The following is a 26,751-nucleotide window of genomic DNA, read 5'->3' as shown; positions in this document are numbered from 1 at the left end:
ATTGTCAAAGAGCACAAAAGAAGATATTCTCTCCTTTCTGTACTCATAATACTTTTAAAGCTGACAAGGTTTCGGGTTCATTTAAGCTTTAATCGCATTCCGTTCAGTTGAAAAAGAACGGATCACTTAAACTTTAAGGATCACAAAATGTAATCCAATCATAACAGGTCAAACCTTCCTAAAGAAGATTGCGATTTTACCTGGGTGAAGACTACAAAGGTGAGTCAACACTAGTTTGAAAGAATACAAAACTATACACAATGACCCACTTTTCTGGTCTCTTTCCTCTTTATATAGAAACATGACATGTCAAAAATGTATTTTATTATAATTCTACAATCAAAGACTGGTTTTTATCCATCAGCCCAAGTTAAAGTTAAAAAATGTCACCAAAATAAAAATTAAAAAAAAAATCAAAGGCCAAAAGTCCCAAACCCTAAAATCCCAACATTAAAAAAATCAGACAGCATCAAGAAAACTGTTGATCGCCTTCCATCCACACCGTGAAAAAGGATTGCCCTTTGCTTTAATACAGTTCCGTCTCATCCGCAGACTCTATCCATAATCGCATTCCGGTTTAATGAAACACAAAGTGGGCAACCAATAAAACTGTCAGAACTGAAAACCCTCCAATCGATGTACATTGTCGTGGAAGGGTTCATTCTCATATATTTCAGTCAGGAAAGTTTGCAAGTGAACAGTTGTGCAGCTCGGCAAGTTTAGGGAAATCTCATTTCCTCTTATTTCACCAGTCAGTGTGCAAAACACAATATTCAAAATCCGGACACAAGAGAGACCCGGAGACACAGAATTCAACGAGCTACAACGGAAGAAAGATTAATTAAAAGTTGTCCCTCAAGAGAAGGTCCAGTGTTTCTTGAAGTCCCATTGGAAATACCTCATGAGGAACGTATATTATCAAGCCGGTAAGTATATATTTATTATTCACATACATTTTGAATAAAATGCCACCTGCTATTTACTCATTCCATCTGCTGGCCTTTTTCATGGAGCTTACATGTGCACGCGACATGAACTTTCTTTGTCAGATGGTGCACTGAACTCAAAATATCAAAAGCCGAACGTCTGTAAAAATCTGTTATAAATGTTATTATGTGCTTGATTATTATTAGTACTAGTATACTCTATATGTTGCATGGAAATAATGAAGGGTAGATCACCATATGCGTGCATATTTTTCTACTTTGGATTTTTTTTTTAAATCTTCTCTTGAATTGTTTAAAGAGAAGGAAATAGTTTCAAGTCAATGACGTCAGTTTGGAGTTGTCGCCATGTTTTTCTTGCGACTGGTGTATGAGGCAATAAAACACGTGACTCTATCACGTGCAGAAAAGAGAACAAACGTTGATTTAAGATTAAGCAATCTGAAAATGGCTGTTGGATCATAATCAAACACCAGTTTAAATACCGAAGCTGTTCGATGGTAAACAAATGGTTGACAACAATTTTCTCTATTATATTTGTGTCTTTCTTCTAATCCCCCACCTTCCAGTTGTCACCCTTTCCTCGCACACAGTTGGAAAGTTGTGGACCCCATGCCCCCATCCTTGGTATTCACTACGAATAATAGAGTAATAATACATCACTTGATGGCGCATTACCAAGGCAGGTGGCACTCTATGCGCTGACCAACAATAATTAAAACAATCACATCAAAAACACTAACTGACAATAACATTTGACATACACCAATGGTCTGTTTGTTTTGTTTTCGACTACTACAAGGATTTCCTTTCTCGTGACGCCATCATTGTCAAATTTAAAACCATTCCTGACATTAATTGAGAAATTTCAAACTACTCTTAGATAAAAGTTTCGAATATTATCTTGACTATTTCGTTAGCGGGCAATGTGTCAAAGAATTGTTTAACTCAGCAGGCAACATGGCTTGAATCATGGAACAATGTTTGAGTTCAGGCGGCCTCGTAGTCTTTACCTCATAATTTATGATCACGTGACCAGGAAAAAAAACTTCACCAACTCCCTAAGCTCGGAAATCGCGTATATGGATCACTAGAATAGACATATTATAAAGTTATTTCCAAAGTTAGTTTGAATCTGACTTCTTTCTACCATTAGTTCCTTTATTGTTTTCTTTCTTAGTTTATTCATTCTTTCTCTTTCTGCGTTGCTAGAGATATATCAACATGGCCAGTCTTGCTGCTTGTGCTCAGGTCTTACTTCTGTTACATTGTCTGTGAGAAATTGCTATCTTAAGGGATGCTTTTGTCCAATTTTGCCATTCCTGATATTTCAAAAAGAAAACTCACTGTCGTCATTCTTATGCTCTCTGACCTTTGAAGGGTCAAGTGGTCGAAGTCTCCGGTTCTGCTTTTTCGTTCGTGCATTTGTTATTTTCCCTCTCTTCTTTTTTAACATGAATCTTTCCTGTTTTTATTCATGACTCGTTCCTGTTTTTATGTCATAATTAGCTCTTCACTTCCTCTTTAATCTCTCTACGACTACAGGGCTCGCTACTCTTCGTGAAGAAAGCTGATTATTGCGACACTGATATTTGTGCAAGAAAATGTTTGCTTATAGCTGCAAAGTAAACACTTGTATGCCAAGAGCGTTCTAGACAAAGATTCTCATCGACGCGCGTTTCTAGCTGCGAGTAACAACTTCCACATCGTACACTTCACAACGATTGTTTCCAAACGCCACAGGAGCAGCCCTTGTTTGGATTGTCACGCCGTCTAGGAACCGCCAATGACATTCCCCGAGACATAACGGCTGACACGCGACATCCAATGATAAAAGTTCTCTGAACGCCTTGTAACAAAAGGTCGTGTGCAAAATCCGGATCATCTTCTCACACCTGGTACTCACTCTCAAAGGCCATCCATGTACTTGAAAGTGAGTGCATGTCATCAGACCAGAAATATGAAATAAGGAAGATAAAGACTTAGTCTTGATGTCCGAAGTTTGAAGTATTGTCATTGAATTTATTAATTAAAAAAAAACCAATATAAATACAAATTAAAAATAACAAAATAAATACAAAGATAAATAAGTACAAAGTAAAATAGGAAAGGGTTTTCGATGAAAATATGGAACAAGACGTGTCCGGCCTGATTAATCAAGCATGTAGGCGCCCACGCACGCACGCAGTGAATAGAAAAGCATCCACAATGGTTCAGAGTGAATCACGCATGCTCGCGCACGAGGCACTAGAGGAGCTTCCGACTACACAATGCGCTGGGTTAAGAGTTGTCCGGTCTGTGGACTAATTATGGATTTCGTGCGTCCGACCGCACTATAGCACTTGACGTCTGCTGGCGTGCATGACCAGTCTCCTGGGTGCACGCACGCGCATCTGTGAGCACACACACACACAGACACACTCGAAGCATGTCAGGAGATTTTCACAGATCCACAGATATCCGGGACTAGTTAAGACATATATGTACAAGAACCCCCCCTCTCTCTCTCCCCCCCCACACACACACGCACGCACGAATACACACACATCACCAGCGAGAAAGAAAAAGTTCATCCTGTCTTAATGTCAATCTATTGGCCACAGCAATCTGGCTCGACTGGCTCAGCTTGTCCAGTAAACACAAAGAAGATGGCTGGTCTGATCACACCACGCTCTCTCCAACACATTCCCATGCAAGAACGCAGGCAGTCGGACAAGTAGGTTGCCAGAAAACGAGTGAGGAGTGCTCAAAGTTGCAGGTGTCCTCAAGGACTCTGTTCATATGGTAGCTTTTTCCTCAGACTAATTGTTAGAGACAAGGCACTCAATTAGCTACTGTGACTACCAGCACTAAAACGAGCCATTATATCCAAATAACACAACATCCTACTTTTCTTTTTTGCTTGCAGATAATATTTCTGTCAAATGTTTTTCGTAACTTATAAATTGTGTCCTAAATGACTGACCTGCCCAATAAATTAATAAAGGACTAGTACAGAGTTGTCTTCCTTAGCCTTCTTTCCCCAAGATAAAAAGCGTGAAAATAAAAGAAATATTTATAAAGCAGAATATTATCGACAAGAAAAAAAGCAAAAAAAAAAAAAAAAACACACAAAAAACACAAAACAAAAAACATGCAAACAAACAAACCAGCAGAGATACTATTGCAGGTTATAATACAAATTAGTTATCGGTTGAGAAAGAAACAGCCAGGACAGAGTTTTGAACTGTTATGACCGTTCTCAAAGTACATTGATTCCACTCTAGTGTTTTGTTTCCAGTTTTGCTCAGGTCGTCCCAGTCATGTCGGCTTCACACTATGACCTGCCTGTACCATAACTTTTACAGTTTATATTTTGAAAGTAGCATGTTTTGTTTATTAGTCGTTAATGAAAGAAATCACTCTAAAGAGAAAATATCCATTGAGTGTTCAATATGACAAACACAAACATAACTCTCTGTCTCTCGCTAAGCAAGTTTCGACTGAATAAATGGACAAGTCCTACAACTCCAAAAGCTTTATAACTGTTAGTAACACATACAGATACGGAGCGTTTGGGTCAGAAAGTCAAGTAGACAGGTGGACAACAACGAGGAGGCAAGGGTGTATCAGCAGTTAGTACTAAAGAGTGTGTGTGAGAGAGAGAAGATGGGGAAGATGTAGTCTTCATCACCATGTCGATATCGTTGAAGAAAACAGCCAGCACGTGCACAAACCTGCCACATCTCCCTCCTCACTCCATCTCTACCCTGACTGCAGCTCATCACACGATAATATCATGGCTTCAACCGCCACCGTCTCGACTTTAGGGTTTGTGCCGCCGACACCGCCACCGCCTCAGCCTCTCTCTCGCTCTCCTCTAGGATGAGACATTCTCGCCTCGAGCAACGCTCGCTACCTCGGGGAAAGAAGGGAACCAAGGGGGGGGGGGATTGGGAGGCCAACGTACGCGCGGCGCCCGCCAGCCCCTCAGCCAATGACGTCAGAAAAAAACGCGCGACCTTGCGCCAGGCCGCACAGCTGGTGCGCAGGTCAGGACGTGGCTGCGCGCGCAGCCCAGCCTCGAATGTATGTCAGTGTGTCAGTGTTCCACTGGGTTAGTTGTGAGATAAGAAGTTCATTCTGCACGACGCCGCGTAATGGCAAGGTCAGACTAGACGCTCGCGCGCTCGTGGCTTGGAAAAGAAGGCGCAGACCGTGCGACAGACGCAAGACTTCCATCGGGTACATGCAACTGCAAGTCCCGGGGACAAGCAAGCTCGGCAGTTCGAGTCTCCTCACGGCCTTCAAAAAGGAACCGACAGGCCTCGGCGCTGGTTGTTAGGCACACGGCAGTAAAGAGGCGGCGATAAGTAACTGGCGCCCAGTGGTTTCTTTTTTTTTTTTTCTTGTTGTTGGGGGGGAACTGCTCTATTTTTCCAGAACCAAGTTCTGCCCTCCCCTGTTGCCGAGTTGCCAGAGAAAGCTTCTACTGAACATCATAACAACCTGAGGTTGTTCATGCGGCGAGGAAAGTGCTCTAGATCGGTTTGATCAGAAACAGAACTAATTTTAAAAAAAAGAAAAAAAAAACGGAAGAAAAAGCTGTGGAGGAAAGTTGCTCCTACTGTGAATTCGTGTGAAGTGAGGCAAAGGACTTGTGAAGGTTTAAAAAAAAATTGAACTTGGCGTTCGTCAGGAGTTGTGGTAGACGAGACTATTGCGAGGGACTGAGTGTGGATGTGGCTACAGCTTTCACGCGGTCACACGGAGGTTCGGTCCCGACCCCTAGCGACTTCATGCTTCTGCCAGAGACAAACCTCCAAGCCTGGCAACAGGTGGACCTGGGTAAGTAGTTCAAGTTTGGCTGTTTCTTCAGTTTTTTAAGGTTTGGGGTTTTGTTGTTGATTTTGTGTTTGTTTGTTTGTGTGTGTGTGTGAGTTGGCCCGAAGTTTTCGAGGAATTAATTGTGTGTGTTTTGCGAGAAAGCATTCAATTCTCGCTCCCGCTCTTTCTCTCTCTATCTTTGGAAAGCCATCTGCCGCGAAGTAACCCTTGTTAGTGTCTGCTATTATTTTTCTTGAAAAACATTTGCACGTGTTGTGGGTTCTGCCATTTAGAAGGACGTATTCTGCAGCTGACTTATTTTATGTTTGACCTTTTTCTTCTCTTGGTGGGACTCTTTCTTTTATGTGATGTATTTTGATAACAGCAATATCGGACAGTTTCAAAATGCAGGCTCTGATAATGAACACTAAGTCCAGAGCAAATTGAAGAGCAAACATTATCGCATATCTTGACAAATTCGTGTTTATTTACTCTTCTCATTGGTATCTGTGTCTCTAAAACACAAATACTGTCGCACTTGGTCTCTCTCTCCACCCCTCCACCTCTTTACGGGCTCTCTCTCTCTCCCTCACACATGTCATCAACTTCATTCTCGCCCTCTTCACCAGCAGCGCATCATACTCATAATTGCTTTATTTCTGTTCTCACGACTTCCCCATTCTCTGCGAAAATGTAAATGCTGAACCGGCAGAAACACTGGAATGTCTGCTCACTCTCTCTTTCTCTCTTTCTCACTTCCTTCCTGTTCCCTGCTATACGCCAAGTGTGCATGTGCGAAAACGTGTGGCGCAGCAAGCGACTCCTGTAGCAAAGATGGCGATCTAGGCAGACAGACACACTGTAGACCTACTCCTCTTTCCCATGTCACGGGCTCCAACACGTGTCAGTACTGTTGTACTGTTGTACTGCTGTACTGCTGTACTGTCGTTCAGCTGAACTGTGAAACATCCGAGAGGGTGGGGAGCGTGGGAGGGCTGGGGGAGAGGAGAAGGATGACGCGGAGAGAAGGATGGGACGAACAGATCTCACCGCTGTCTGTCTTTTCCTCCGTTATCTTTCTCATTATGTCTGCCATTTACTCACTGAGGCTTCACCCTTCCACCTTCTCTTTCTCTTGCACTCACTCTCTCGCTCTCTCTCTCTCTCCCAATCGCTCGCTCATTCGCAGGGCGGTCTCACTACTTGTTAGTGCACAAGAGATCGATAGTAAGAGTAACAGCTTTGAAGAATAACACCAAGGTAGAACACAGACTCCACCTTACCCTCATCAACAATGTTTAATTCCCTTCCCCACACCGACCCCACCACCAACCCCACCAGTACTGAAAAATATGCAAAGACATCTAAGCTAAGCCTTGCGATAGCTAGTAGATGGAGTATACAAACAACACCCTTATTTTCCCAGAAAAAAAAGGCCTTGATGTTTAGCATTGTTGTCGTCCCAGCTGCCCGACCATGACTTCCTCCAAACAGCCATGAACGTATTTGGGGTTCAGTTGTCTCTTCCTAGAAATTAAAAAAGTCGACATGTCCTAGAAAAATTTAGCGCTTGGGTTGAAAGGCCTGCAGATACAATTACTGATAGAACAGTAGTTCATGTGTGTGTAGGTGTGTGAGTGGGTTGGTGTGGTGTGTACGTGTGGATGAAGAGTGAGAAGAATATCCAATACATGAAAAGAAAACCTAGATGCAGTAGATGTACACAGTTTCAGCTGATTTATTTACTCCCATCAACGTTTGTCAGTGGACATTCCTGCCTGCAATGTGTGTGTCAAGAGAAAGAATAGACAGATAACAGAACATAAGACATCATTAACAAATATTAAAGCTAGATATTTTATGTCAGCACTGCCTAATGACGAGCTATCCGAACACCTACTGACTTCTGTGCCAACTATTTCAAATTTTCTACAATCCACTCATAGAAAGCCAGTCAAACATATTTAGAATACACAATAAAGATGACATCAAGCATTATTTAAACTATTACGATTTTTTTTTTTTTTGGAAAATAAAAGCGTTCTACTTGTTCTTGCTGATATACTTCCTGAAAGACAGTTGAGGAGAACTCTAGTCTTCTCAAATGATATTCTGTCTTTTGAGCAGGTTGTCAGAGTAGGTGTTGCAGGGCGAGTCGTTGTCGACGTGTGTGCGGGGCCCTAAGGTGCAATAGGCAGGTGACACAGGCGAGGGGAAAGCTCGGAGTATTTCGCAACTTTTCTCCCGGTGTCACGCTCGCGCGAGTAGCAATGGGAGCAGTTGTACGTGACTGCTGACGAGGGTTTGTTGGAAGCTTGTCATGCAAGTCAGATGGTGTCCTGCCCTGCTGGTCTGGTTTCTTTGCTGCCGTAGTTTGCTGCCAAGCTTTGAAAGTGTCATCTCGCTTCACTTCTAAGTCATATTTTTGTTTTCTTATGTTTTTGTTGTATTGCCATGTTTGATGTTACTTTCTGTTTTTCTCTTTACGACATTCGAGTATTTGGTTAAAGTTGTGTCTGAGGTTCATCGACTTCCTGTATTTTATATTCAGTTCTATATTCACAAAAGCTGGAACTAAACAGTGAACTCGTTTCTCTGGCGACAAATGACTGTCAACATGAGTGTATTTATGTACACAAACGTGATGAGCTCACATTCATCGCTGAATGATTTGTGTTGCGTGTTGGTGCATCTGAAAACACTTGGCCATAGAAGCAGCCATTCCAAACACAAGTGAGTCACAGCAGCAACTTGAAGCTAAGAGGTTGTAAAAAATGCTGGCGAGTGGGTAGGGAAGCTTGAGAAGGAGTCAATGGGCTATTGTGCTACGGCCAGGCTACATAATTCCACTCTAGTGTGTGTGAGTGAGTTTTGGGGAGGGAAGAGTGATGGCTGTCCCCACTTAAAACGCTGAGAGTGGTCGTTTGTTCCTTGGGTCATTACGGGAGACTGACAAAACAAAAAACAACAACAATGAAAACAATAATTTAAATATTTTTTTCTCACAGTTTAATTCCCTCGCTTACAACCATCCTCTACAGTTGTTATAGAGTGGGTCAAGTTCTTTGCTTGACAGTTTTGGTTTAGTTACATATTTAAATCAGAGACGAGGAATGGTTTGTATCAGGTGTCATGCAGACAGGTGTCTTGATCCATAGCTGAGATGTCATGTAGATAATAACAGGTTTGGTTTGCACTTTTCGTGTCAGCCCTTTGAAATGCATTGCCCTTTGGAGTGAACAGGCAACAATCAACAGAGAGAGTGAGATTAGAAAACTAGGGAGAACACCTTATCTCATCTCTCTTATCGTAATCTCCATTGCTGCTCAAAACGCAGTCTCCTGCTCTGAGATTCCTTTCCAGAACCTTCTGTGCATCATTTCCACACAGCTTTCAGCAAGTTAGCAGTGCATGGTACAGTCATGAGCCTGTACGGAGCTTGAGAGAGAACGAGTGTGAGGTCATTAACCTGCGGCTGTGGGGAGGACGAGTTTCAGCCGCACGACACGTGCTGCACTGCACATTGTACAGCTCCCGACAGACACACACGCACGCACGCACGCACTCTTATGAGAGAGAGAGAAAGATGTAGAGTAGGTGAGAAGGAAAACTTTTTATTTTGGTGTGTTACCTGATGCGAACTGTGCATTGCTATTTAATACCTTCATGGTTGAAAGTAGGGCAGTGGAGTTGAGAAAGCGAGTACATGCATTTGTCGATGGGACCAGCCTTGCAGCTCCGCCACGAACATCGACAGGCATTTGTACCCTGCTCACAGAGAGGCTGTGATACACAGCAATGTGCACGCCTGCCATCTGTGTGTGTGTGCTTGTCTGCCTCTGTATGCATCTGTGTGTGAGCATGCGCGCCTCTGTACTCTGTATGCTTCTCTGTGTGTGCGTGGGTGCTTGCGTGTATGCCTGTGTGTACATAGCTGTGTGTATGCCTGTGTGTAAGCTGATTTCGTTGTCTGTCAATAAGAACTTTTTCTCTTCATTTGCTCTCGTTTATTAAGCGAGTAACACTGAGTGAAAATATTCCTGTTACGACTCTTAAAAAAAAAAAATCTGCTCGTTTCAGTATTAGATGTAAACATTACTATCAGTAAAATCATTCAAAATATTAAAGCCACGTATCCTGTTTCAAAATGGGATTATTGCGACACCGCCTTTTGAATCGAAGTCGAAGCAGTCAGCTGTAACCGTCCAAGTATGGCCACGGCCGACTGACTTCATGAATACAGAAATCAAGACAGTCCTCTCACTGACTTTACCTTACCTGTTTCTGTGCACCTTAGTGCAAACCTTGAGGTCATTGTCCTACTCAGCACTTCATCTAACTAGCATTCAAAATAAATAAAAGTCGATTTGCGCTTCTTTTTTGATCTTTGACCGACATTGCCGCCGCGCACTAATGTTGGCTCACGGGCCACGACTGACCCCACGTCATCATCCATCTTGCATCTGACGTCGGCAATAAAAATTTTCATCTCTTATCAGACTCCAGGCCTTCATGTCACGCCTGTCGAATTACAAGTCCAGCCAAGAGACACAGCACTCGGCGCTGGCCTCGACAAACGTTCGTCATGATGCAGTGCACGACATACCGCACTAATGTGATTTGAGGATGCTATGTCCTGGCAAACGTCGTTCTTGACATCATGTTCTAGGTGCTGTGGTTTCATCATAGTCTACCTTCCTTTTTACTTTTGATTTCCTGCATCTGTCTCTTATCTCACCGAAGTTAATGACTCTAGTCCGGGTTTTTTATTTAATCTGCCTGAGATTATTTTCAAATCCATTTTGGTCAGGAATTGGTGCATGCTTTGGTGCATAGGACATCAAGGGCTTAAGATAAGACGACCGTGGGACATATCCAAGAATAAATTCACGATGTTAACAGACGTATTGATAACGCAGGAGTCGATGGTTTGGTTTGACCATGAACTCCGTGAGAGGACGAAGTACTTTTTGTTCAGTCATCTCCACTTTATTCTTCGTTGTGGACCTGTCTGGCTTTGAGCGCAAACAAATACATTGTGCAAGAATGTTCTAGAACTAAACTAGATAACGAAAATTCTGTCACGATCACAAAATAGTCTCTGATTATGTGGATAACATTTTTTTTTACATGACCTGTAGTGAACGAGGTGATGAAACCATGAAATGCTGGGTAGAATAACTCTTGGCATTGTTGGTCAACTGACTACAACTGTCTGATACTTTTTGTGCAATTGCCACAGAAATCCTCTTTGTCCCCCGCCAACTGCCTTCTTAAGACCGATTGGTGCTTAACTCTCTTTGCTGTTTAATTAATTACCCTTGGCAGGGCCGTGCAAATTGTCATCTGTACTGCCGATGGAGGACTTGGCAGGCAGGAAGTAGATTTGTCGCATAAACTGAATTGCGCATATTGAAATCTCCTTCCTGCGTGCTTCGCCTATTGCATCCGTCCTGGAGACTAAATTTTGCTTCTTTGAGTGTGCTTAGTGTGGACAGTTCAGGGACACCGTCATTCACATCCTCGTCGAGGAGACTACTTGTCTGTAAATCGGCGTTTAATGTTAATTAGTAGCCGCGTGCGCGCGACAGACACCCGCCCACGCGCGCAAATACATTCCAGCGCGTGCAAAACTGAGGGGGGAAGGGGGAGAGATGAAGGAGAGAGGTGAATGCAGTCTAGTGAACCCAACGTTCACGATTAGAAACCGTATTATATTGTCGGTTAATGGGTCGTTTGCATCCATGTGAAACATATCAGCAACGAGACAGTGTCAGCCATCTTGCTACCCTACCGTCATCTGTTCATTTTTGTTATTATTTATTTTTGTTGTTTTCGTCATGCCTTAGTCTCTAATTGATAACAAGGTTTCAATATCACCTGGCATTAGACTTAGATATGAGCAAAAAACAACAACAAAACGACCAGAAGAAAATTAAGAGTTTGGTGACTGATCCATACGTTTCTCATCCCTCACATTTATTTATTGGCAGTTCACAGTATCTACTGCTCAGCAGGAACGTTCATGTAATTTTAGTTTTATTATAAGTGTGTTATTCTAAATTTATTTCTAAATTTACCCAATTTTATTTTAAAGCTCTATTATATCATGCTCAGGATTCCAAAAAATCAAAATCAAAAGCCAGCATCCTGTCTGTACACCATGCAACTGTAGGTGCATGCATCCTGAAAGTCAAGCACAAGAAAAATGACAGTGTGAGTGTGAGTAGGCAAATCACAGTATGAATTTGTTCAAATTGACAGAATATTGCAAAGCAAAGCTGAACTGTTGAAATAAACTTGAATCTGATGTGCTTGACCAGGAAGGTTCTAGGATTAAAGTTCAAAACAACCATCTTAGCAAACATATCCTTGAAGTTTACTGTCAAGCACACTGACAGTTTCAGGGATTCTCCTGACAGCCACTTCAAAAAAAAAAAAGGATTACCTATGCACAAATGCATCAAGAGTTCTATGACAACTCCAGTTAACAATGTTTAACACTCAGTCAGCTCATAAGTCAGTTATCAAATGATTTGTTATATTCTAAAATTGGTAGCACTGCCTGACCTGTGTGACTGAATTTATATGGCTCATTACAAGGCTCATTGCTGACAAAAAAGTAAGAACAACATACATTTGTCTTTCACAAAAAAGAGAGTTCTGATGTTGTCACTGTTGCATGATTTCATCTAGTCTTTTTCTAGTAAATCTGTCTGAATATCCTGATTATCTGAGGAAGAGTTGTGTATGCTGCCATAATCACTGTCTTGATGTAAACCTGTTTGCCTTAACTTTACTGTGCAACATTATTTTCACATATATGTTTGTTTTGTTTTTCTATTGCTGCTTAGTTTTCACTTTTTGCTGGCAGCAAGTTGATTCTTTTCCATGACACATGCCTGAGGTACCAGCCTTTGGAAATCTCAGCATCTCAACTAGGTTTTTTTTTTTACCTTCATAATGATAAAGAGTGGGAAGCTATGAAGAGCTGTTCTGAAAATAAACAGAGGTAGGCTTTCCTGGACGTAAAAACACAACATCTTGTGAATAACATCTTTGTGAGACTTGTTATAGCAAAACTAGCATAGACACAAAATAAACTAAACACTTCTCAAAAGACAGACCCTCTCAAGCTGGTAATTTTAAATAGTGCTTATCTGTCATCGCGGTCATTCAAGATTCAAGTTTGTTGACATTAACTTTATTTTCTTTAACCACCATCCAAAGAACTACTTTCATGCAATTTAAGGATCCAGAAACGTTTGGTTTCTTACCTTGGGCAAAGTGTTTCGAAAACTGTTTTTCTTCCATTACTCTTCCTTTGTAACGTTCTCTGTAACAGCTGACTTTTGCAGATCACATAGTTTTTCTGTAAACATTCTGGTTCGTCCCGCTGATTAAAAAAAACAATTCCTTAAAAAATGCAGATTGTTACAAAAAAAGTTTGTAATGTAAATTGTTCTGACAAATTTGAACTTGTTGTTAGATGCAAGCGTTTTCCTTATTTTTGTTTTAAAGAGCTTGGCTTCGAGCACTGCGTGATCTGAGAAAGAAAGATAACAAAGGCAGGGGAAGAATTTGTCCTCGGCTTTTATCAGACATCAGTGACTCGGTCCCCAAGACAGCTCGCAGAAAACTCACGGTCAATCCGCTTTGCGATTAAGTTCCATGACATGGATAGATAGGGGGGCAGGTTTTTGTTTGTGAATAAGAGGTGGAGCCCCTGTTGTCCTCTGGCAGTCGTGGGCGGACAGTCGCACGATGCAGTGCTGCTTCCCACCTATCCTCGAGCATCAAACATGTCCACCTGCCTGGCTCAGTGGTCGAGCACCTTTCAGTCTGCTGTACCTTCGCAGCTATGCTTTTTCCGTAAGTTTGCGATTTTTAAATCTTTCTGAACTTTTCATTAGGGACATAAGCATTATCTGCACAGTTAAAGATACCAGGATCAAGCTCTAAAAGTTTACAAAAAACACACAAAACAAATGTGAGTTTACAGGGTGAAGATTCTGGGTTAATCACATCATCTTCAGGCGTGCAAATAAGTGAGAACATCAACATGCTCCAAAAATAAAGCAAGTGCTAAAGAACAAAGTTAAATATTTTGTTTACTTTCAAAGTCAACAAAGTATAATTAAATATCGACAAAAGGCTGCCGCGGGATTTAGTGTTGTCTATTGTTTAGTTAATTAACTCAGGTAAATAATTAATACTGTTCAGGTTGATTCTTTTCGCAAGGGTTAAAAAAAAAAAATCCATTCGGAACTAGCGATTTCCATCTTTCTAAAGATCATTCCCAGCATGTAAAGTCGGTGTGTGTGAAGGCGCCTTAAAGTTTTACCTTTGTACTTAATCGCGGCGCTACCTTTTAGTACTCAGGACACCTGCACTAGCAACACTCAGGTAAGCTGACGGTTGTCCCTCACCACAGACTAACACAGCAGCTGTCACCTTGTTGTTTGTTATCGCCTTTTGAAACAACACACTTGACGAACTACATAAGCAATCGATTGACCGGCCATTTAGGTGGGTGTTAGATAAATATTATATTTCACATTTCCAAGTGCAAGTAGGTTATTCCTCAGGTGGAGGCCAGCGACCTTTTTGCTCTGACGTCAGTGAAAAGATCCTTCTCTGCAGGTGAACACTAAAGGACATCTTAAAAAATATATGGAAGGGTGGGCGAACACTAGCCAAAGATTTTGTATGTATTACAGCAGATATTCCTTAGAGATGATGACATCATCTACTACATGTCTTCCCCTCCTACTTGTAAACACTCATTATCTTCAGCTGTCTAGTTATTTACATTGTTTACTCCTCTCTCTCTCTCTCGTTACTTATTATTTTGCATTCATATTCATATTGTCCGTCCTCTTATGTCCATCATGAAGTAAAGAAATGCACGAAAAATAAAAGACAGAAAGAAGAACAGTTGAATCACCATGATGACAGGGATTTGGAAAGTAGACTAAAAAGGCAGAGTAAAAGGGGTAAAGAACCTCATTCCCTCTCTGCCGAGTCCAACCCGACCCCCTGCTGTTGCTCTGACGTAGATATCCTATCTGGTTGCAATGGAGACCTTGAAGGCAAGGTGAACTGCTGTGACGAAAGTCGCGTGAATTGGGTCCCACACACAAGTGTCACCAGCCCGTGACAGCCTGCAACATCTCGTTTCTTTGCCCTCACGTCCTAACGGCCACAACGTGTTGCACACTGTTTGACTACGTGTTTGGCAGACATTTCCAAAAAGAAGAGTTTTTCAAAAAAGCTATTTATATATATATATCTTTGTGCTGTTCTCGCCGAGCTTCAAACCTCGCTGTCATCGCTACAGTCTCGGTGCTATTCTCAGATGTAAGTCAAAGGTCAAGCCTCAAAAGTGACGTCATTGATGAAGATATTTCGGAGCAGCAACGACAAACTGACATAAGGTGTCGACGACAAAGTCAGTCTAAGTCGCAAACAGTACGAAATAGTTCAGTGGAAGAAAATGCAGGTAGTTTGTGAGCAAAATGTTGAAGTGATTACATTGAATGAATTCTGCCGACGTCTGCCGGGACTCTGGAAGTGTCAGCTGGCAACGTGGCCGTTAAACAGGTAGCTTAGATGATTGAATTTAGTTTAGAAGTGAACCAGAGATTATTTTTGAATAACCGAACTGTAAAAACCACTAGTGATTCATTCTTAGTGACTAATCTTCTTGCATCATCCGGATCCAAACCCACCAAGATCCCAAATGCGTAGGAAGAGGTCAAACAGTCTGAGGCCACGAATGTATGTGAATACGTGTACATCGTAAACACAGGTTGAGAACTGAGATAGTATGCTAATTAGAGGCATCCATGAACATTCCTGACTCCAGGCTCGTCCTTTTTCTGTGTAGAACTCTTGTAGGTCTTGCGTCTGGAAAACGAAAAGCTGGTATGTAGAAGAAATACTCAGTTGTTCTGAGGTAAGATCAAGTCAGTTTAAAAAACAAGCTTCCCTCTGTCAGACCGTCATGGACTTTTTTTTTTTTTACCATTACCAACACCATTTCAAAGAAGCTGTTCGTTCATGAGACCAGATGTCGAAGAGAGAGGAAATCGTTAAATTTTTTCCCCATCAAAATACGATTAAGATTGCTCTGATTTCCTACAACCACGGCCACTGAGGAAAGTAGACTGAGAAAGAGCAACTACCATGACGCTGGTGTTACGAAAGAAAATCTGAGAAAGAAACAAGAAAAAACATTATCTCACACTACCTGACATGCACAACGGAATCCTATGGCTTGAGGATCATCTTCCTGCTAAATCTTGGTCAGAAACTAGTGTTTCACCTTTGATATTTGTATTGCCCGCGAAGACGGTGTTCTTCTGGCGGTATGACAGATGTAATGCTAGTTATATAACGACCTTATCTCCGATACATTGAATAAACTTTAAAAATATTTTTTCCCATTGACTATCCTTATACAATCACATCATAAAGCTTATATAATGGAAGGAACTGTCTTTTAAAATTAGCAGGAGTTTGTTGTCGGAATTTGCTTCCATACTTTGGCTTCAAGGGTTTTGGTTGTAAATGCAGAATAAGTCAAAGAAAACAATAGATCGATGGAATGGATTTGTGTTTTTTAACACCTTTCTTCTGTCTTTATCGAAATTCAACAATTTTTCTCCAAAGAACACGACTGACGGACCGGTCCTTCAATTCTTGCCAGCGCGATAGACCATCCATCAGACAGGCTGTGCGGCGCCGTCTGCCTGTTCGGCGCAGAGGACGATGGGAAGTGGTCTTGCGCGTGACGTAATGCCGACGAAGGCCACTGCACGCACGACCCATTATTAGTGTGCCAGTAGGCCAGTAGGTCAACGGATGCCATGTCAAAGCACTCTTGTGGCCAGCGCGCCTTGTGCCGGTGCTGCAGCCTGCTGGCACGTTGGCTGCGTGGGTTGGCGGTGCCGTGCCGACAGCGGAGATGACCGTTCACAAGACGTGGCTCGTGATTACCCAGAGTTCTCTTTCTCCAAGTCGCGTGCGTCACTGCAGCTGCCGCAGCTGGTCCTCCTTCTTGGTTTCAGCTCTGTTCTTGTTTTCTTTTGCCGTCACCTTGGTTCTCCCTTTCCTTCCCTGATGCCACCAACTTCAGCCACTCTCATACACGTGACCGACGGTGGTTTTAAAAATTCGAATAGCTGCAACCAGGTGTTCGCACACACACACACACGTTCGTCATCTCTGTTGTTTTAATCGCTGTTGTCCTCATCTTTATAACTCGTACAAACGATGAAGTTATAGCTTTCCAATCTGAAACTTAGAAGCTTTTTTTAACTAGTGGAGTTTTTAATTTTTATTATTTTTTTTTTTAATTGTGGTGGGGAGACTATTTTCTTGATAAGTGGTTCTCATGCGTTGACAGTGGAAGATGACTGAATGGTTGTGAGACAGAGATAGGGAGACGAGTGAGAGAGAGAGAGGGGGGCTTCAAGATAAGAAACTTGTTCTCCAGGCACGCCTTACATTTCATCAGCTGACCCCTCAACTTGGTCCCTTTGCCGTTGTCCGACCTTTCACCCCGCTTGACCAACAGAGACACGCAGCGACAGAGCTTCGAAACCTCGCCATCTTCCTCGTGACCAGCCATGCAGGGGCGGAGTTCGTATGCAGAGCGTCCTCCTCCCACACTCACTTCTTCCCCACCCGCCCTCCAGGCACGTCTGCGTGCAAAAGGTGCGGCGACATGCAGGTGTTGGGGGAGGCTGGCTGGGAAAGGTGTGTGTGGGGGGTGAGAGGTGGGGTGGGCGACATCGTCCCCCCGACACCACCGGTGCAGGAAGACAGACGCGTGCACACCAGGGCGCTGCAACAAGGGCCCACGGCGCGCGCCAGGTCACGTTACCAGTCGTCGTCGTCGTCATCCTCGACGCAGACGCGTGTTGTGCACAAACTGACTGACTAACGCACAGGAGCGCAGCCTTCCGGTCGACCGACCTTGACCTTTCCAGAACGAGGCGGGCAGGGCAGGCGGGCACATACCGCGCGCTCTCCTGGCGGCTTCTCCTGCTCGTAATTCTCTCGGCAAGCTGGAGTGTTTCGCAAGCAGTTTTCCTGATTATGCTGCACTATTACAGCGCCCGTGATGCCCTCTTTCCTGCTCCTTCTCTCTCTTCTCTCTCTTTCTTTCTCTCTCCTTCTCTTTCTTTCTCTCCCTCTTTCTCTCTCGCGAGCCTTTACCTCACCTATGTGTATATGTGATGTGTACAAGGGGGTAGGCGTGGTGCGTATGAGTATGCGATATGTGTGTCAAATGTGTCCGTGGTGGGTATGTTTATATTCGGGGTATATGAGATATGAGTATATGTCGTGTGCATGCATACAGACACATGGGATGCACTTGTGTATGTAATTCGCATAAGTGATATATATTTATGGTTTGTAGGTGTGTGAGGGAGATTGTCGAAAACAAGTGTGAATTAGGGGATAAAGGAACAAACGCTGCAGTCTAAAACTCGCAGCCCCTAGAGTGTTCAAATACCCAGAGTCAATAAACTCAACACCCAGCGGTTACAATAAAGCATTAAGTTTTCATCGTGGGTACTTCAAATCGCGAGGGCAATCATGATTAATCGTTTCAAAGGTTATCAAAGCGTGTTTCATCTCAACTCTTTATCGCAGCAGCCTGCTGTATAGTCGGCGTGATCGTGACATTTTGTCACACACTTCATTTCCACGACCGACTCATAGGTGTTGGCGATCGTTGCCTCGAGATAAAGCAACCACCCCTAATAATATTTACGGTGTGCGAGCGTCTGTAGTTCATCTACGCCGGCAATGATCATGAAATACTACTTCCTTTCTTAGTGATATCGTAAAAAAAAAAAAAATTCCGATGAGAGGTATCATCGTCGAGTGCATTTACCATAAAACAGTTCTACAGCCAGGACGTTGCCATGGAAATGGCTGTTTCATTTCGTTTACCGAGAAAACGGCCTTAGGACCTGATAATGAACTAGACATTCGCTTATAATGGATCCATGTAAAATATTTTTGTGATGATCCTTCCTCTTGAGCGATGCAGAGATGAGGGGAGGGAGGGAGGGAAAACACGCTAAAGGTCAGAGGGTGGAGGGTGGGCTGACGTGACTAAGCAGTGCTGATGCACTCGACTAGAGCACCTACATACACTACATTGATCTTTCTTGTGGTTAGCAGGTGCGCTTATCAGAGGTTTAGATACCTGTACCAGGTCTTAGTGTCTTTCATTACTCAAAGCTCTTTTGCGTCTCAGTCTCTCATTCTCTCACTCACTCTCGCTCTTCTTTCCCCATCCGCATCCCACAAATTAATTAGAATAATCGGAGTATCTTCGAGAATGTAGAATGTTATTATCTCCAGAAAGCCCCCAAGCGTTGACGGACGACTGGGTCCTGATAACAAAGGTTCAGTCCTTCACGGTGCTTTGCGTCCATGTGGTCACGTGATTAACAGGGATTGCTCTGCCCTTGGATCTCGATCTTTCGCTGCTCATACATGAAAAAAAAAATAATAAATAAAATAATAATAATAAAATAAAAAAGAGTGACAAACGTTCAGATTCTGCAACAAGCATTTAGTTCGAACATTCCAAATGAAACGAAGTGGATTCCGGCTTGGACACAATCTCAAGCTCTTTCTCTCACTTAATTAGAATTTGCATTAACGTGTTACCGTGTCTCCCAATCGATTAGATAAGTCTCGTGAGACTTGCTCCTGGGAGTGCAATATCAATAATGTGCAAGCAGCGCAAGTGCGCCTGTCACTTGAGCCACTCTGGTCCGGAGCTCCAAGTGACACAATATTGAGCAGGTGTTCGTCAACAGCTGTTTGTTGTTGTTGTTTTTTTTTTAGGGTGGGGGGATTGGGCAACGTGCAGTTAATTCATATTTCTCATATTTTTGTCTTTGTCGCATGTAATGTGATCTTAGTTTTGTGTTTAAAGAAATCTTCAATAACCGCGTTATTCTCAGTCTTAGCTACAGGTGAAAACGACTGGCTTTTGTCACGTGATCTTTAACCCCATTTCCATCGAATATGACAGTGTTCAGTCATAATTAATTGCCTTATCGATAGGAAGTGTCTTACAGTAATTTTTTTTTTTTTTTTTTTTTGAAACCCACGACGCGCCGAGCAGGAGATAAGAATGGAGGAGAGCGGAAGGAAGGCGATCTGGCTGTCAGCCACTCAACAGGTTGAGGCAGGCCGGGTGGGGTAGAGAGCGGGGTAGACAGGCAGTCAAGGCCGCCCTGTGTGGAGGATCAGCTAAGCTAAGCGGTCCGGAGAGCAGAATGCCGACAGAACGGTGTTAGTAGGCCACTGGGGCAGCGCGCGTTAGTTTCCTCTCAGGTCCCACCCACAGCACTCCGCCAATCAGATTGCACGGACGGTTGATCGATCTGCACTTTACTCTAGAGGTCATCTCGGGTCACAAGCCTCAAACTCCAAACTAACAGAGCTTATTAGCATTTCCCCTCCACCCACCAAGGTGCAGGAACTCGGTTTGTCTAATATCAAAAGTTGTTGGCTATGCACAGTTTTTAAAAGTGCATGAGTGTAAAAATAGAACAATCCATCAACCGTTTTTTGGTGAGCGGTCTTTCTGTACAGAAAGAACAGGTTGTCAGTTTTTGCTGAACAAAAGAATAAAAGTTGGATGCACGAGCATATCCGTGTTCCGTAACATGAGGGGCGTCTGTTCCACTTTTCACAATCAGTGTGTTGTAAGTATCAGGATTTTTTTCTGCATTACTAGAATTTCTGAGGTTAGTGAACCCGGCAGCGCAAGGTCGTTTTTTTTTCTTTTTTTTTTTTCTGGAGCGCGGCGCCGGCTGGTGGCAGTCTAAATTTCTGCACACTGGGAGTCTCCATCCTCCCCACCTGCATTGCACGCGCCGCACGTGTTCAGCCTGTCCGATTCCCTCCCTCTCCCATCTCTCAGCTTTCCACCATTGCTAGCGGCCAGCAAGACACGTAGTCTTCGAATAAACATTAAAACATTGTTGGCTTCATGCTCATTGTTGTCGATAAAAACTGTGATGAATGGCAGCTGAAGATCTTTAATCTTTTTCTCTCTCTCTCACACACACACACACATTTGAAATGCACAATACAAACACACAGGTAAAGTGCATATCAAAAAATCAGACATACCCACATGCATATCATATGCACATAAAATACAAACTATGCACATTAATCACACATACATGCACGAACACACCATAAGGCCAATATTTTCTTCTCTCCATATCAAAGTATAACGCCTTGAGTTCCTAACCCCGAAAAAAATAAAACCCAAATAAAATTCATGAAGCCAGGCGTTGTTTCTCACCTATGAAAGACCTTTCTGATCTCGACAGCCTCGTTTTCTCACCTGATTTATTTTTTTATGACTTCCTGTTGCAGGTCACTTCTTCCCCGACACCCCCTCCGCCTACTATGCTTATCCGGTAGACCCTTCCTCCGCCATGTGTCTCGAGGTCTTTGCCATGGACAGCGGGAGGGAGACAATTACTGGAACAGCTGAATGTCAACCTGCTCTGTCTGGGTCAGCCACGCCCCCTAGCCGCCGTTACTCGACGCCTGGCTCCTCCCCTTCGTACGACTTTTGCGGTCCTCGGAGTCCCAATGCGTTGTCCGACAGCGCCAAGGTAAACCACACGCTTCACCTTCACCTGTACCCTGCAGGTCCTAGCTACACCTTTAGGAAAGCTCACAAAATGGGAAAGTGAGCAACAAGTTGTGGGGGGGGGGGGGAGGCAAGAGGGAGAGGGGAGAGATGAGGGCAAATGGTTGAGGCTAAGAAAAGCTGGGGATGGGGTGGCGGCGGCTGTTTTCGAGTAGTTAGTGCAAAAAGGGCAGAAAAGCGATAGACAAGCGGGTTGGCAGCTTGGAGTTGGCAAACAAATGTTAACTATCTTGGGATCGAAAAATCAGAGAGTAGGACATAAGAGAGAGGATTGCTCAGCCGCAAGGAGGTTGCTCTAGCGAGTGTTGTACTTAACCCAACGTTGCCCACTTCTTTTATTTTTTTTATCTTTTTTATTTTTTTAGCGGCATTGCATGATGTAGAACGTGGGGGGTAGAAAGCTCCAAGCCATGACTATAATCTAAAACAAAAGAGAAACAATAGAGCTGGACCTAGTTGCTTCTTTAGTACCGAGGGAAATACGTACACGCCGTTTGCAAAATGAGTCCCAGCCACACGACAGCTCCAAGAGACTGAATACTCTTGTCATTAGCCAGACGATTTCTCATGTAGATTACAGTTTAACAAGCATTTATTCTGTGGGACATGTTTTTGTACACTTACCGCTGCCATTTTGCAATCAGTCCTTAATAACAAGTGCATAACACTTCAGCGACCTTTCTGTAGTCGTATGAATGAGCGCTGTTACAGAAGCAAAAATAAAGCAAACTGAAAAAATAAAAAGAAATAAAAACACCAGTGCTGTGTTGAGTGCTAGTTATTAATGTCGGTTATTGCCGTATTATGCAGAATGTGAAGCCCCAGTACACGGCGGAGCTGGATGTGCTGTGTAGAATCTGCGGCGACAGGGCATCCGGGTTTCACTACGGTGTCCACTCCTGTGAGGGTTGCAAGGTGAGCCCCAACATAGACTACAACCCCGCATAGTTACCACACTAAAGCTACTGTGTATAGCTGAACCTCTCACTAACACACCAACAGTGCATGCACATCAATAAATAAATAAATAAATTTAAAAAAAAAAGAGCAAAAACTGCAGTTGCACAGTTTCAGGTAGTATAGCTATGGTATAGTTTCAAGATACATAATTGTGAAGCAGGTTCAGGTTATGTAAGAAATCTTGCTTAATATTATCTGTATTTATTTTAGGGATTCTTCCGGAGGACGCTGAAAAAGCAGCTAGTCTATAAGCCCTGCCAGATGGGGTCTCAGTGCAAGATAGACGCAGGGACCCGCAACAAGTGCCAGTACTGTCGGTACCAACGCTGTCTCAACGCAGGCATGTCTCAAGATGGTGAGTTCAGTTGGTGTCTTCTCTAACCTCAGCACTACTACACGTTTACTTGACATGCTTTGGGGTTTATTTTGTTCATCGTGTCTTATTTTGTTTCCTTCCCATATTTATTAACTATTAACCATTCATCAACGAATGATCCTTATAAAAAGACTCTACTGAAGACTCTCTTCCTCCTTTTTAGCCGTGCGGTTCGGCCGAATGCCGAAGACGGAACGGGAGAAGCTGATGGCGGACAAAGAAGAACTCTCGAACACCAGCGGCAAGCGCATCGTTGAGCTCCGCTCACTCACCGACCTCATCAAAGCGGCCTTCCGGGACGTGTTCCAGAAAACCGTTTTCTTCACCCCGCACGAGACGGTCCTGGCGGGTACAGGTTCGACATGCCCCGGCTCGACATGCCCCGGCATGTCAAATCCTGCCTTTTCTATGGATACTTCGGTAAGATGAGATTCTCTTAAGAACTAATGATAATATTTTCCTGAAGCACACAGTCGTTGGGAGAGGTGGAGGAGAGTAGTGAGAGGGGGAGGGAGCAGTGAAGTTTCTGGGCTTGTTATCCTGCGGTGTAAAGTCTGAAAGATTGTTACGAAAAGTAAGCACAAGCAAACCACATGGCCCAAATTTGGCTTCGTGCAAATCTGTTCTTGGTAGAGTTCGTGGTAGAGAGTGGAGTGTTTGGGGGATAACGAAAAAATGGATTCCATTTTCGCATAATGATTATAAGGCTAAAAATATATTGCCACAGATTTATTTTATTGCCTCTGCAAAACTGTAGCATGTCTGCAGAAAAAGGGAGCATTTTAAAACCACTATTAACGTTCTTGACTCTTACTGACACCGGAATTCGTTCAACAATTTTAAAGTACAGAAAATACAGTTTCTAAATTGTACCCATTACAGAAAGAGTTTTTTAAAAATACAGTTCGCAATAAACTACATAAATAGAAACATCTACTGCACCAAGTTTGAAGTTAAAAGTTTCATTTGTCATAGGTCTTGTCTTAAAAGAAACGGAGGGTTTCGCTTCATCTCCAACCCGCTGGCGTGTCCTCCCTTGTTTGAACGTCTTATTCTCTTTCCTTCAGATGTCCGAAGTACCGGAAGTTCTGCACGCGCTGTCCACAGAGGACTTCTACGACAGGGACATTTTCTGGCGCTTCCAAGAAGTCATCATGCCAGTGTTAGAGGCCAGCGTCAAGTTTGCCAAGCGACTGCCAGGGTTTGCCAATCTCCCCATGCCAGACCAGATCGAGCTAATGAAGCGCAATGGCTTCATGGTCGTCTACCTGACGGTAAGGCAACACTTTTTAAATTTGTTTATTAACTTTGCTCCTGTTCATCTTTATATTCAGCTTTTATAATGATATTTACTTCAGATACTGGTTTCGAATTACTAAATTTCCCTGATTTTCGTTTTTGTTTTTGAGTGTTTACAGACCTTTAAATTTGCCGATTTTTATATATTTTACTTTGTCTTCCATACTGTTATTTAAGTCTTGAAGCTGATTTTAATGGTTTCTTTTTCAACAGTTTCATTCCATTGTGGATAACGATTTCATTCGACTCGACACAGACAGAGGCTGCTTGAGAATATATCGTCATTCGCCCCGTCTTTGTGAACAGCTCCAGAAGCTTCTGAACAGACCTCTCATGCTAGGCGATCGTCTGCGGAGCATGAGGCTGACTTCCGGTGAAATGGCGCTGTTTGCAGCGGTATTACTAACATCCGGTAAATGTTTTCCCTTTTCTCTTTTTTTGTTTTGCATGTCTGAGTGTTAGTGAAGTGTACGGCAGTTTGACTCATTTATCATTCAGTAATAATTCTTGGTGTAGTAATAATGTGTTTTTATAATGTGATTTATATTAATTTCAACCTTTTAAGCTTCTTTTATAAGGATTCTTTATTAATTCTTCGCAAGTGCCAGGTTCATTTTCTTTGTATAAATTTTCTGATTGAAATCTGACATTTCTTCGCCTTCAGAGCATGCTTACTTTCTGCATGTTATCACTCACATGGATCCTATTTGTATTTGTCCTGTATTCTTCTTTGCTTCCCCTACTCACAGAGCAACCAGGATTGTGCAGTCCCAAGCCAGTCGAAGACCTTCAGTCGACTGATCGAAGCTCTGCGCTGGACCTGAAGCACAACCATCCCAAGGACCGCCTGCTGCTAGCCAAGCTGCTTCTGCTCATCCCCGACCTCGTGCAGATCGTGGAAGAATTTTGCGAGGACCTCAAGAGTCGAGTCTTCGACCGCAGCCCAGAATTCTCCAAGACCAAGCCACTTCTAAGGGAAATTTTTGATCTCTGCTGACGATGACAAAGCTGTTTAGCTTCGAAACTTTTTTGTCAGTTACTTCAAGGTTTCCTCCTGTGGCTGGTGCAAACTTGATGTTTTTATCTGTTGTGGTGTCAGTCTTTTGGTGCTAGAGCGTGCACGAGGTTATTTGAGGGCGTGCTTGTTGACATTGAAAAATTTTAGGACACAGGACATCGCCGTCGTGTGGACGCCAACGGATGATTCTACCGGTGAATATCGATGAATATCCTTTAAAAAAGATCTCATCTTCAAAGACTTGACTCTGTGAGATCATGTATAGCAGTTTCATTCACAAGTGGATATGCTGTTCTTCCTGCGTTATGTACAGTTAGAACAGGCATAGACTGTTGTTATTGTTGTGTTATAACTTATTCCAACTTCTCGGTGTCATTTGTATCAGAATAATGCCAGTTTTCACGCTTCGACGATTTTCAGAAGGAAATCTTGCTTGTTTATTTGTTGCCATCGTTCACAGAGAAATGTTACAACCAAATATCAGCATCGCCAGCAGAACATTGAATGAAAATAATTTCGTTGTTTTTATTATAACCTACCTGATATTAACTGGTCTCTCTCGCTGCCTTCAAGTTTCTTTCAGTTTTCAAATACCGTCTTTTTAAAATTTGATGTTTCCTGTTTTCTTAATGTATATCGTTGGTCGTACCTGTTTAATTATTACTTTGTATGAATGTCTGTGTCTTTCTTTCTGTCTTCTTTGCCTTTTTGATTTTAGTCTTCCTTTTCTCATTCATTCCGGCTCTCTCGCAGTCTCAATTGCCATTTTCTTTCTCTGTATGCACATCTTTGAATATATATTCCTCGTCGTGACTTTATTTTTTTCAATTTTATTTCTATCTTTCCCTCCCCGCTATTGGTCTTTCACTCTCTGTGTTTGTCATTCATTACCCTCTGGAAATTTGGTGGAAAATAAGAAGACCAGGTCTATCAAAGCAGCATTCTGTTAACCTGTGGTTCTAGAGTATAGTCATGTATTCCTTGCCTACACTGTGTTTTATACTTTAGTAGAAGTCTTATTTTCTCTAAGATGTTACACTTCTTATAATTCGTGCGCTGACAGTGCCAGTGTTGATAAAGCAGAATCTGAAAGTAGACTTTAGCTTGAAATTCACTGCCTTTTCATGTTAAAGGCTGTTTATCCTCAGCCTTTCTTAGTCATTATTCTATGTCTGAGTGAATTGTATATATATATATTGTGAGTGAGAGAGAAAGAGATGCGTGTTAAGTCTTTTATCAACACATTAAAAAATAAAGGTCACGCGAATTTAAATGAACGATTACAAAGTTTGCCTTCAACAATTTTCTTTGACATTCCTATGTCCTGCTGCCTCTTTTTTGATGAAGTGGTTCCCTTGAATATTTTTCCACTGTCATCTTTGCCTCTACCTGTCATCTTCGCGTCACAAAGTAACTGATAGGATGTTCTACCACCTCCACACCTTCCTACCATCCCCCCGTAGCAACCCTTTTGAGTGCTTCGGATAACCACCCTTACCTGGAAACAGAATAAAAACACGTTTATCAGACATAAACACCTCATGTTTGGTGATACTACTGATTTATAGAATTTACACGGAGCTCACCAACCTAACCTATCTCATGTACACGGTAAAATGATTCAGTGGGTCTG

At 42.7% G+C, this 26,751-nt stretch overlaps 1 protein-coding gene across 4 annotated transcripts; it reads left to right on the top strand.

The window, feature by feature from the left end:
• LOC112574057 (peroxisome proliferator-activated receptor delta-like) lies at positions 1–26,751 on the top strand. 4 transcript variants are annotated; one of them, XM_025254902.1, is made up of 9 exons: positions 1–219; positions 753–926; positions 21,183–21,427; positions 22,276–22,380; positions 22,636–22,780; positions 22,965–23,221; positions 23,869–24,075; positions 24,314–24,512; positions 24,850–26,751. In XM_025254902.1, the coding sequence occupies exons 2-9, from the start codon at positions 902–904 to the stop codon at positions 25,095–25,097; spliced, it is 1,431 nt and encodes a 476-aa protein (XP_025110687.1). In that variant the 5' UTR covers positions 1–219; positions 753–901; the 3' UTR covers positions 25,098–26,751. The 4 variants fall into 4 exon arrangements, with proteins under 4 accessions (XP_025110687.1, XP_025110679.1, XP_025110669.1 ...); XM_025254894.1 differs by having other exon boundaries at positions 1–926; XM_025254884.1 differs by lacking the exons at positions 1–219; positions 753–926 and adding an exon at positions 4,927–5,771.

The sequence above is a fragment of the Pomacea canaliculata genome, linkage group LG1, assembly GCF_003073045.1.
Source record: "Pomacea canaliculata isolate SZHN2017 linkage group LG1, ASM307304v1, whole genome shotgun sequence".
NCBI lineage: Eukaryota > Metazoa > Mollusca > Gastropoda > Architaenioglossa > Ampullariidae > Pomacea > Pomacea canaliculata.
Note: the sequence above shows the minus strand (reverse complement) of the source record. Positions and strands in the feature narration are given on the sequence as shown.

Bases quoted from the DNA above. Each gene is read 5' to 3' on its own strand.
- LOC112574057 (XM_025254874.1), top strand. From the start codon at position 13,553: ATGTCCACCTGCCTGGCTCAGTGGTCGAGCACCTTTCAGTCTGCTGTA. The intron at 13,623-21,182 runs GTAAGTTTGCGA...TTCCTGTTGCAG, and splicing joins TTCGCAGCTATGCTTTTTCC to GTCACTTCTTCCCCGACACC. The intron at 24,513-24,849 runs GTAAATGTTTTC...CCCTACTCACAG, and splicing joins AGCGGTATTACTAACATCCG to AGCAACCAGGATTGTGCAGT.